Below are 12254 nucleotides of genomic sequence, written 5' to 3'. Positions count from 1 at the left end.
CTTCTATTATCATACTCACACACCCCATTAATAATATGCTTATTATTTTTATTAATCTAAAAAAGGAAATGTTATGACAATTAAGGAACTTAGGAGATATTTAAAGTAAGTACAATTTCACTGGAATAGCCAAATTAAAAAATGTGTTAAAGAGCCAAGTCTCCCTAACTTGATATTCAGTTCAAGAAGAAAAACAACGGAACTGACCAAGAGTAAAAGCAAAGCACCTTGTGTAATAAGGGAAGAGTCTGGTTTCTCATCATCGGGAGCTGTGTTGCCACTTGCTTCCTCTTTGTGATTCAGCGTGGCCAAAAACTCATGCACAGCTTTCTCCACCTGAGGTCTGAATGTGTGGTTGATCTTTGGATCCACAACCTGAGAAATAATTCGGTCAATACCAGACTCCAACATTCCTGATCTGAAACACAAGATAAATTACGGAAACGTGAAAAAATAATATATTATTTGCATTAATTACTTTAAAATAGCACTCTATCTATCCATCTATCTATCTATCATCTATCTATCCATCCATCCAACTTAAATTGTCCCAATCCATTTTCTTAGATATAGATAGACAATGGAAACTAAGTTTCATGCTATACTAGCTTTAGATATACCATACTATAAAAGTCTGTAAACTGTTCTACTACTGTTTCACTAGTGCAAATACTGAAACAGACAAAACAAAACACCCTTAGAACTAGACACAGTACACTACCTAGGGTCCAGTATAGAAGTGATGCTTATCTCACCCCTGCTCTGCTCATGGCATATAGGAATAAGCTCATTAAAAAGCTGAGTTCTGGGGATAAAACAAACCTATGGTCTCCATAACTTTTTTTTTAACAGAAAAAAATGTAAGCTTTTTATAAGCATTAGAGTCCCCAGAAAAACAACAAACAACACACACACAAAATATAATTTCATCAAATTACAAAATAAAAGAAGGAAAACTTTAGAGAAAATATTTGGAGAAACAAGACTTCTGGCTTTCTATTATCTTCCTGCTATAAAAACTGGATGATTCATTCATTCAACAATTATAAGTGTCTTCTATATAACAGGTACTATGCTGGCCACTGACAGCTACAAACTGACCTGGTCCCTGTTCTGGATGGGGATGTATACACAATTAAGACATGAGATGACAGGCACTAGTACACATCATGTACTACAGGAAAAGAGAGGAATAAGAAATTATTTGCTTATTAGAGGAATAAGAAATTATTAGATATGTCCAAGATAATTTAGGAGTGCTTCATAAAGGAGAAGACATTTGAGCCAAGTCTTGATTTCTACAGAAGAGAAGGGGAAGAAAGGTACGTGGAGTTAAAGAAATATCATATACAAGAGACAAAAGAGAGATGAGGACAACTATCTATGAAATGTGCTTCTGCACAAAGGCATCTCAGTAAAATAAGAGAACATGAATTTATTTTAAGAAACACACTTAAATCTTTTCTTCCTAAAAAAGAAGTGGACAAGTCAAGGTACCCGGGATAGGGCTGGAAGATCAAAGTGCTAATCATTTCTAGCTTCTAAGCCTCAATTTCTCTCTATGGAATGGATGAGGAGCCATCTTTCCTTACACTTTACAAATGCTATTTTTGAGTGTAGTTCCATCTGGAGTGCAGGATGGATTAGTTTTTCATTTCTGGAGGCACCTTGTCGCCTTGTGAAACTATAATTCTACTTATGTGGGCCATAGAGAAAAATGAGCCAATTCGGCACAAAGTAGGTTACCTGCTTTTTAAAGTTCTAAGATTAAAAAAAAATGCAAATCTTGCAAACATTGTTACATCTTAGAGGTGTATTTAAAATGTAGTAGGTAGAAAAGAAATAAGAAAAAGCAATCTTAAAAAAGGTTTTAGGGTACAAGTAAAAAGGTACAAAAAGGGCCGGGCATGGTGGCTCATGCCTGTAATCCCAGCACTCTGGGAGGCCGAGGTGGGCAGATCACAAGGTCAAGAGATCCAGACCATTCTGGCCAACATGGTGAAACCCCATCTCTACTAAAAATACAAAAATTAGCTGGCTGTGCCTGCAATCCCAGCTACTTGGGAGGCTGAGGCAGGAGAATCGCTGGAACCCAGAAGGCAGAGATTGCAGTGAGTCGAGATGGCACCACTGCACTCCACCCTGGCAACAGAGCGAGACTGTCTCAAAAAGAAAAAGAAAAAGAAAAAAAAGTACAAAAAAAAAATTAAAACAACCCACTCCCAAATTTTTGCTTCAGTCTCTTTCTGTCTGCCTATGTTCTAGCCTCTTGTCCTGCAAACAAACAAAACACTTCTACTTTAGTCCTTTCTCACACAGAGGTCAGCTCTGGTATCTTATAGAAAAATGGAGTCCAGTACTAATGATCATACTGCACGTAGCGGCCATAACTGCCTCACCCAAGTGGGGAGAAGCTACAGCCCTCGTTCAAGGGCAAAGTCAAAATGCCAACAGCTGGCAGTTTTCTGGTTAAAGTTACTTCCTTGTCTTCTTTTCAAATTATGTTTAGCTAAGATCATTATTCAGTTATCTAGGATTTTCAGATTCTGCTGTACAAATAAAAGCTTAATCAATTTTCCCTCCTACTGAGTCAGCAGATCAGCTATTAAGTTGAACCATCTGAAATTGCTGATATTAGACCATTTTTGTCTTACAAAAATGGCAAGTGCAGATAGCTCAACCTAATGGAGTCAAGTGAGTATGTCTCAAAGCATACGTACGAAAAACTGTTTGAAATTATATTTATTTACAGGGGCTAGTCCACCCCTATACCTTCAGATTGAACACAACTAAATAATCTCTTTAAGGAAGCTTTAAAATGTTATTATCAGTATCATAAAATGTTACTAATGGATATTAAATGAAAATAGTTCATTTAAAAAAATAAATACAGCTAGAAGAAAATTTACAAATGTCCCAGGAAAAGCAATGCCTAAATTATCCAAGAGAAGGCAGCTGTCTTCCCTCTTTCAAAATGGCTCCAGAAAAAGAGATTCCTCATTACTCATAGGCAAATTGCTCCAGCATTTAATCACTGACACAGTCACAAGAACTCCTTACCTCGCACCAAACATGATTTTGTGATCACAATGTCTTACTGGTACAGCAGTAATTTTAAGTGCTTAATGTCAGGCCTCGGAGCCCAAGCCAAGCCATTGTATCCCCTGTGACTTGCACTATACACCCATATGGCCTGAAGTAACTGAAGAATCACAAAAGAAGTGCAAATGCCCTGCCCCGCCTTAACTGATGACATTCCACCACAAAAGAAGTGAAAATGGCCGGTCTTTGCCTTAAGCGATGACATTACCTTGTGAAAGTCCTTTTGCTGGCTCAATCTGGCTCAAAAAGCTCCCCCACTGAGCACCTTGTAACCTCCACTCCTGCCCGCCAGAGAACAACCCCCCTTTGACTGTAATTTTCCTTTACCTACCCAAATCCTATAAAATGGCCACACCCTTATCTGCCTTCGCTGCCTGCACCCAGGTGATTAAAAAGCTTTATTGCTCACATAAAGCCTGTTTGGTGGTCTCTTCACACGGATGCGCATGTCACTTAATTTTCACATGTGTAAGACTTAGCTCACTTAAATAAAAGAACACAATGACTGCTCCCTTATCTTATAGATTTTGTACGCTATAAAAGTAAACGCAATTCTAAGAAGTTTGCCTTCAATCTGAGTGTCAATATATGAAAAAAAAGAATGCCAGACTCCCAAAAAATATGCTTTTAAAGCAATGCGATCATTTGTGAACAGGGAGGTGGCTATGCAAATCATTGAATGAAAGTAATCAGTAGAGCTCTGTATAAGTGTGTGTGAAGGGGTGCTCTACCCTACCTCCACTCCCTTATCCCCCAGTTCTAAGTTATTTTGGTCACTGTTCTCTTTGAAGGCCTTTGTGGAAACACAGGCAGCAGGCCTGTCACCCAACAGATCTCTTTTGTTTCTACTTTTTCTAGAAACAGCTTTGACCTTTTCCTACCAGGTATTATTATGCAGCCTTCTAATGGCATCTTTTGATCTCACCTAGACTCTTTCACAGGTTCCTCTGACATCCTTTAAAATGTAGACAAAAAAGCTATTGTGAATTTCCCTCTTCTCTTATGCACAAGGAGACACTGTCTGAGCCCCTAGGCTCCTGGTTTCTAGTATTTTTCCTGTGGCTAAATAGGTTTGTCTTTTAGTCAGGGTGTGAATTTTGATTTGTGGGACTTCCTGTTGGTTAAACTATCAGACTAGATAGGCTTTCCAGAGGTTCCTATGGGACAAAAGGAAATTAACAGGTGGCAGGTATAAAACAGATTGGTTGAACTGTTTAAAAGCTACACTTCATTCTCAAAGATGTACTTGAACATAAATACTTGTCAAGTCAGGGAGACTGGATGCTCTCTAAATAACTTAGTCACCCTTTTTTTGAGGGGTACAGCAGGGGTAGAAGGCTTTCTTGTCTTTGCAAATATTTACATTCAAGAACAAGTAGTGGCCAGGCGAGGTGGCCCATGCCTGGAATCCCAGCACTTTTAGAAGCCAAGGAGAGAAGATCCCTTGAGCCTGAGTTGGAGACCAGTCTGGGCAACATAATGAGACACCATCTCTACAAAAAAATACAACGAGAAGCTGGGCATGGTGGCAGGTGCTCAGGATGATGACGTTGGGAGGTCTGCTTGAGCCCAGGAGACTGAGGCAGAAATAAGCTATCATCATGCCACCGCATTCCAGCCTGGGGAACAGAATGAGACCCTTTTTTGTTTTGTTTCGTTTAAAAAAAAAAAAAAGTAGAAGACTGTAAATCTAGTTTTCTAAGGATGCTCCAAATATTCGAGTTCTTCTAATTCTCATTACCTTATGTTCACTCAAAATGGCTCTGACAGGTCCAACACTTTGAGGGGAGGTGGGGAGCTATATCATCCATAAGTAGCAGTTAAAAGTCATAGTCAAATGCAAAAGATGGGGGCACTGTATTAAAAGAAGACATGGCCTCAAATCAAGAGAAAATATTTTAATTTCAGTAATCTTTAATGTCTTTATTTGTAAAATAAGAATAATAAAGCCTGCTTGCTCTCTTAGGGTCAAGAAAATAGTTGTGAAGGCAACTGTGTATATCATCTGTTAATATTACATCTAGATTTTTTAGAAAGTCATTTTTCTTTCAAATATTTCCAAAGGTCTACAGGAACAATCAGACTGTTAAAATGTATAAGAAAATGTGAAGTGATTAGACCCAAATCCAAAATATGCTACATCACAGGAAATAGCCACACCAAATCAAGTAAAATTGTCAACATCATTAGGTGAACAAACTTGTATGTAATTTCTCCGCTTTCAGGCAAAGTAGGTTAGGACATTTTAAAACCTGCCCAGAACTCTTATTTCTGACACTTACTTGAGGACTTGTTGTCTAATGTTGTTTCTTAGCTGGTTCTTATTGAGATGGGGACTCCATGTGTGAGTTGCCAAGTGATTTGCAACAAAGTTGTCAACACGCTGTCTCAGATTCTGATAGGCAGGCTAGAGAGAAAAAAACAAAGGTTAAATCTTCAATGTTATACAGTATCAATATTCACCTCTCAGAAAATTATTTTTACCATGGGACAACAAAGTTTCACAGTTTCTGACAATTCTGCTTCAAGACAACTTACACTCATTCAAATACTACTGATTTTGTGTAAGACAAGGTGTTAGGAGATATGAGGAATATAAAGAAGGAGGATACACCTCTTATTTATAGACAGAGGACTGGAAAATAAGACACAAACAAGTGTTATTATTAGATGATTTGGAGTAAAAAAGGGAGAAGATCTGAGGAAGCATGCCTTCATTAAAAATGTGCCATTTGAGCTGGAAAAATCAATTGCACAAGGTAGCTGGGAATGGGAATGGCTGGCTTTGCTCATACAGTCAATGTAAACAAAGAGCAAGTGGATGAGAGAACTGGAGGCCAGGAGCATTTAGTGAGCCCCCAAATCGGTGGTCCAATTTGGCTACAGAAGAGAATACAAAAAGCAGAGAAATGAGGTTAAGACAGAGAGGTTGGGGCCAGGTGCTAAAAGGCTTTGGGTACTTGCACAAGAAGTTTGGAATTATGGGGTAGAGAATGGGAGCCCACTGCACATATGGGCAGAGTGATAAAACAGCTAAGCTTTTTGATGGTTAATCATCCTACAGCGCAAGAGTAAACAGACACAAAATACTTTTAGGAAAGCATGCAATAACTACAGTGAGGACAGTCTGTACTGAGGTGGCAGAAACCAGCTAATGGCGTAGACCCAAGAGAAATTACTGAGGGGCAACTACTTGAACTAGGCATTAAATCTGAGGTAAGACAATGGTTCTCTACCAAGAAGGATTTCAGTCCCATCCCCCAAGGGACACTTGGCAATGTCTGGAGACATTTTAGGTTGTTACAACTGATGAGAGTGCTATCGGCATCTAGTGGGTCAAGGGTAAGGATGCTACTGAATATCCTACAATGCACAGGACAATCCCCTGACAGGAAAAGAACTATCCAGTCCCAAATGTCGACAGTGCTGAGTACGAGAAGAACCCTTGATGTGCTCCCTGAGGCGAGCATGGAGGGGAACACATATTATATCATCTCTACTTGAAGGGGCACTGCCTGGAAGGAATATGTGACCACACACTCAGGACTGCACTCCATTTCTAGAGGCTGTCCCCCACCACTGCTGTTCTTTCTACCTTTCTTCTATATAGCTTTCAATGGGGATGAGTTTGAGTGTTCCTGACTGATACTAAGCAAGCACTGTACAGCCTCACCTTCTGCCATTTGCCTCCTTTTAGCTTCAAAGTTTATACTCCAGTGATAAACTCTCATCTCTGCACCTACCATCCTACAACTACCATTCCCTCTGGTTGTCCATCTGACAAATTTCTCACCTTCCAGAGCTCACCCTAATCTGTGAAATCATCTTGACACTTATGGGCTCTTCATCCACGCTCCTACTGTTTTCTATACATTTTACCATTCGAGCAATTCTTGTACTACATTGTGTTTTCGGGAGCAAGGCATATTTATCCTCCATTGAAGTGTAAGCCTCCTCCTCTACCTCTCTTACTCTTTGTTTTCATATAGCGTATCACACTGCTTGGCAAATGAGCAATTAAAATACAGTCCATTAGCTGAATGGGTAACCATCTCTAACACAGAATGATAAAGATTTTATCCCTCTGATGTCCTTACATCAGTTCCAATTTTCAGGCCTTTGCTGATACTTATTTCCTATCCTACAAGGTAGTTTCATGATCATTTCCCACCTGCCTGTCCATTTATCCAAAATCAATATGAACTAAAATTAATTTTTTTTTTGGCAGAGTCTTGCTCAGTTGCGCATGCTGGAGTGCAGTGGTGTGATCTCGGCTCACGAGAACTTCCACCTTCCGGGTTTAAGTGATTCTAGTGCCTCAGGCTCCCGATTAGCTGGGACTACAGGCATGTGCCACCACACCTGGCTAATTTTTGTATTTTTAGTAGAGACAAGGTCTTGCTATGTTGGCCATGTTGGTCTCAAACTCCTAACCTGAAGTGATCCATCTGCCTTGGCCTCCCAAAGTGCTGGGATTATAGATGTCAGCCACCATACCCAGCCCTAAAACTAATTCTTAACTAATTCTTTCTCCCCAATGATTCTAAAGCCTAATTCTTCTTTCCAGTATTCTCAAATCTAACACATATTCATTAGGCTCTAACATCACAATGCATTTGGCATTCTAGTCTAGTCTTCCCGTAACAAGTTCAAATTTGAACTACTCAGCATGTAATTTTCCTTGTTTTCAAGTTCTCCTTTAAGTAAAAAGTTGAGTGACTAGAGAAATATTAAGTATTCATTGAGAAGTATTCTCCTACCAACATATATGGACCCACATGTACATATATACATACATACACACACACACACAATTACAAATATTTATACCCTTTCTTCCTTTTCCAGTGCTTTGGTGAAAAGCCTTGGAGTTATCCTTGAGTCCCCCCTTTGTCTTCTACTTCACTTGCAAACCATTAGCAAATTCTCTCAACATTAGCATGAAAATACTCCCAGAATCTGACCACTTCCCACTAACTATACTGACCCCATTCTGTTCCAAGGCATTCTCATCTCCTATCTGAATTATAATAACTGCCCTCATGCTTCTATCCTTACCTACAGCAAAGTAAGTCTAAAAATAGTTGTAACCATGTAATTCACTGACCCATTCAAATCACAACTTAGCATGAAAGGGGAAGCCATTACACATGGCCAACCCATCTGAAATGGAAGTCAGATCATGTCCTTCTTTTGCTCAAAACCTGCTAATGGGTTCTGAGCTTGAGTAAAAGCCAAACTCTTCTGATGGCTCCCAAGACCTGCCAGATCTGTAAAGGCATACCTACCTCACCTCTTGTCACTTTCCCCTTAGCGGGCCTCAGGTCTTCTATACGTGCTATGCTTTCTTCTTGGAATGCTGAAGCCCCAGACAGCTGCACTGCCCCTTCAATTCCTTCACCGATGGCTCACGTATCATCGCATTGAAACCTACCCTGAACAGCTTACTCAAAATAAAACAGTAAGCCCATCTATCCTCATCTTGCTTTTTTCCATAGATCTATCATACATTATTTGTTGTCTATTTTGTTTTCCACTAGGATGTAAGCTCCATAACAGAGGGATGTTTGGTTCACTGCTGTATCCCTGGCATCTAAAAAAATGACTGGTACATAAGAGTTGTTGAATGAATGTTTGTTGGGTGAATAAATTGACCAGGGGCCATTTATAACTAAGAAAATGTCCAAAAAAATCAGACTTTGTTACTTGAAAAAAGAGGTGTCATATTTACCTGGTTGGTGAACTCCCTGAAGGGCCTCTTCATCATCCCTCCTCATACTCTCCAGATGCTAATCAGTGCAAAGGAGACAGAATGGCTTTGTAACCACTAAGCTTGCTCCAGAGATCTGGAAACTGGTAGTCTATAGTGGAGTTGTCTTCGCAGTAGTTGGAGCTTAGGGTTGCCCGTGGTACCATTTCTTTGGGTGGGAAGGGTTGATTTGGTCTGCTACAGTCAGATCTCTCTCCTGGTTAAGGACTATCAATGACCCTGGACAGTTAGGAGGGGGGTTCTATGGTCTTCCGGTGTAGCAGCAGACTTTAGTACTTCTCATCCTGGTTTAAACATTAAACTGGACAGTTTTGCTCTCAGATAGCACCTGGCAGGTAACAAATGTCTTGATTCTTAAATATGTATGTGACTGACATAATCCACTATAACTCTATATGCTACAAGTTAAGACTTTTTGACAGAAAGCAGGTCAGTCTTTGAGGTTCAAGTGGCAGATGAAACTCAAGGATTCCATTAAAGTGATGGTTCTTTGCATGAACAGGGAATCTTCTACTTTGGCCCACTCATCACATTGATATGAATGTTATGTTCTGATGAAAAAAACTTTGGCTTTTTGGGAAGCAGGGGGGGAATAACTTTTTTTTTTCAAATAAGAAAATGAAGTATAAAATGGTATTCAACGAGAACAAATCTTTTAAATCAAATTAAAATCTACTAATTGCTAATTAAGGGAGTGGAAGAGAAGGAGAGAGTCATGGGGGGAAGGAAGCACCAGAACATAACCTGTAACATAACCAGGAACAGGTACAGATGTTGGTGGCAAGCGGGGAGAGAGAGAGATTTTGTGGGAAAGTTTAAGCTAGCATCAGAGCGACAACTTCAACCATAACCGAGTGTTCTTTTTTGTCTAGGAGGGTGTCATTTCAGTTCTAATTTCTCAAAGCAACATAAATATTAGAAATTTTCATAATTATTAAATAGAATTTGTAACTGTATTGAAAAATTATTGTTGCTTTTTAAAATATTGCTTTTTTTAGACCAAGTCTTGCTCTGTCTCCCAGGCTGGAGTGCAGTGGCGCAGTCTTGGCTCACTGCAACCTCTGTCTCCCGGCTTCAAGCAATTCTCCTGCCTCAGCCTCCCGAGTAGCTGGCATTATAGGTGCCCGCCACCACACATGGCTAATTTTTTTTTTGTATTTTTAGTAGAGATGGGGTTTTACCATTTTGGTCAGGCTGGCCTTGAACTCCTGACCTCAAATGATCTGCCCGCCTCAGCCTCCCAAAGTGTTGGGATTACAGGCATTAGCCACCGCTTTTTAAAGTTCCTACATCTGTGGCTGAATATGTCTTATTACTAGAAGCAGGGTTGATCATCAATTCTATTCCTATTTCTAATTGTTATAGTCATGTGCCCTGAGAAAACTTGTTCATATAAACAAGTACTGTGCCTGGGAATGGAAGAGCTTTGTTGTAACAATATCATTCATTTCTTGACCTCAAAAAAGAGGCTAAGAACATTAAAATGGGTTCTTATTCCATGGTTCCTGAGATCCCTGAAACTGTATACATTATTAGATTGATTCTCATGAAATTGTCTATAGCTGACCATTTTCAAGCAGAAAAACAGCGTTTTAATGTGTTATTTGTGCATTTTTCTCGAGAGAAGGTCCTAACTTTCATTAGATGATCAGCGCTACTGTGCTTCCCTCCTTCCCTCCAAAAACGGTTTTAATCCTTTACTTTGAAGGATCTGGCAGGGATATTATAGACACATACCAATAACATTTTGTGGGAATAGGATAATAAAAAAGTTGAGCCTTAGACATTGCAGCAGTACATTACAATTTTTAATTTGTATACATAATGATAACACACAGATTCATGGGTTTCCGAGAACAGCAAAGTAAAAATTCTATTTGTTGAATACGAATAACTACCTTTATTTGGTAACATTTACCTGGCCATGTCTAACCTTTTCCCACTAAATAACAAAAATAATAAAGGCAATAGGCATTATTTCTAAAAGGTAGTAGTGCATATTCCTGAAGACAAAAGTAAAAAAACCATACTTTCTAAATAGATGAACACTCCCAAGTGAATTGAATTCTCTGTGGTGCAAAACCTCCAATATCCTGAAAAAACACATTTTACACAGTGGGCCCAGTATGAGTCCTTATAAAGAAAGATGTACCAGGATATTCAAGAGAGTTTCCCCAGAAGAGATAGTGGAACTGTGTGTAGTTTACCTGAAAGATTTAGAAGAACCTGCGGATGTTGTAAACATGCATTTCTCAAAGAAACAAGGCTCCTCACAACAACTCAACATACTATGAGAAAACCCTCGGCCGGCGCGGTGGCTCACGCCTATTGGGCGAATCACGAGGTCAGGAGATGGAGACCATCCTGGCCAACATGGTGAAACCTCGTTTCTACTGAAAATACAAAAATTAGTGGGGCGTGGTGGCGCACGCTTGTAATCCCAGCTACTTGGGAGGCTGAGACAGGAGAGTCGCTTGAACCCGGGAGGCGGAGGTTGCAGTGAGCCGGGATCCCACCACTGCATTCCAGTCTGGCGACAGAACGAGACTCCGTCTCAAAAAAAAAAAAAAAAAAAAAAAGAAAGAAAAAAGAAAAAAAAAGGAAACCCTCATTTCATCAAAACTCCTATCCAATGGACCCAACCGGATTTAACAAGCAGACAAAAGCAACCCCTACAAACCAGTTAATTTTCCAACATGCTTTCTGCTTCCAGAAATCTAGACTCTACTGTGGTTTTCCCACCACCTCACTGACTGCCCTTTCCTGGTGTCTTTGGCTAATTCTTTGCCAATCCAGCTAAGTTTACTTGTTCCTGCTAATTTCCCTTTCACTCTGACATTTGGTACAAAATCCCTTCCCCTTTCCAGCCTCTCGTTTTGGACAGGGAACCTCGTTGCTGACCTTTCCCTTCTCTACATTACTCTCCTGAATCTGCTCTTTCCTGTCCTTTCTCCACTTCAGTATCTGCTGTCACCTCTCCTGCATCTTTTCTCCACTGCATGACTCGGTTCTCTCTACCCCACCTTCCTGTCCCTTCTTACCTTAGAATGGTGACATGGCCTAAGTTACCTAAATCAGGTAGTCACTGCTAGAAACCATACTAAAGTCCTTTCTCAGGTTTGCCTCCTTATCTTGGCGCTCCCAGCCCCACGATGTCCAGCAAAGCATATTGCATATAACTTGATTCAATTACCATTTTGTGATTTCTCCAAAGGATAAAGGTTCATGGCCCTTACCGCCCAGAAACCTTCAAGAAAGAAGGCAAACATAACTTCGATACAAAGTAAAATCATCAGATATGAGAATGAATACAAAACTAGCCACTGTTAGCGCTACTATTTCCAAACCAGTTCCTGTAAGAACAATGCCTTAGTCTTGCTCA

General features: G+C 39.9%; 1 protein-coding gene across 5 annotated transcripts in view; it reads right to left on the bottom strand.

Moving 5' to 3' along the window:
• The window catches only part of LOC105487928 (biorientation of chromosomes in cell division 1 like 1), a 59506-nt gene that overhangs the window by 46654 nt on the left and 598 nt on the right, over positions 1-12254 (bottom strand). For 4 of the 5 annotated variants that reach the window (XM_011751591.3, XM_011751592.3, XM_071093851.1 and 1 more), the window contains exons 2-3: positions 5385-5509; positions 228-418 (exon numbers count right to left, since the gene is read on the bottom strand). In XM_011751591.3, coding sequence (XP_011749893.2) covers positions 228-418; positions 5385-5509 — 316 coding nt within the window. Of the gene's footprint in view, positions 1-227; positions 419-5384; positions 5510-8833; positions 11427-12254 lie in introns of those variants that run through there. The other variant, XM_011751597.3, reaches the window with a different exon arrangement.

Source organism: Macaca nemestrina, chromosome 3 (assembly GCF_043159975.1).
Source record: "Macaca nemestrina isolate mMacNem1 chromosome 3, mMacNem.hap1, whole genome shotgun sequence".
Lineage (NCBI taxonomy): Eukaryota > Metazoa > Chordata > Mammalia > Primates > Cercopithecidae > Macaca > Macaca nemestrina.
This window is presented reverse-complemented; position numbering and strand designations above follow the sequence as displayed.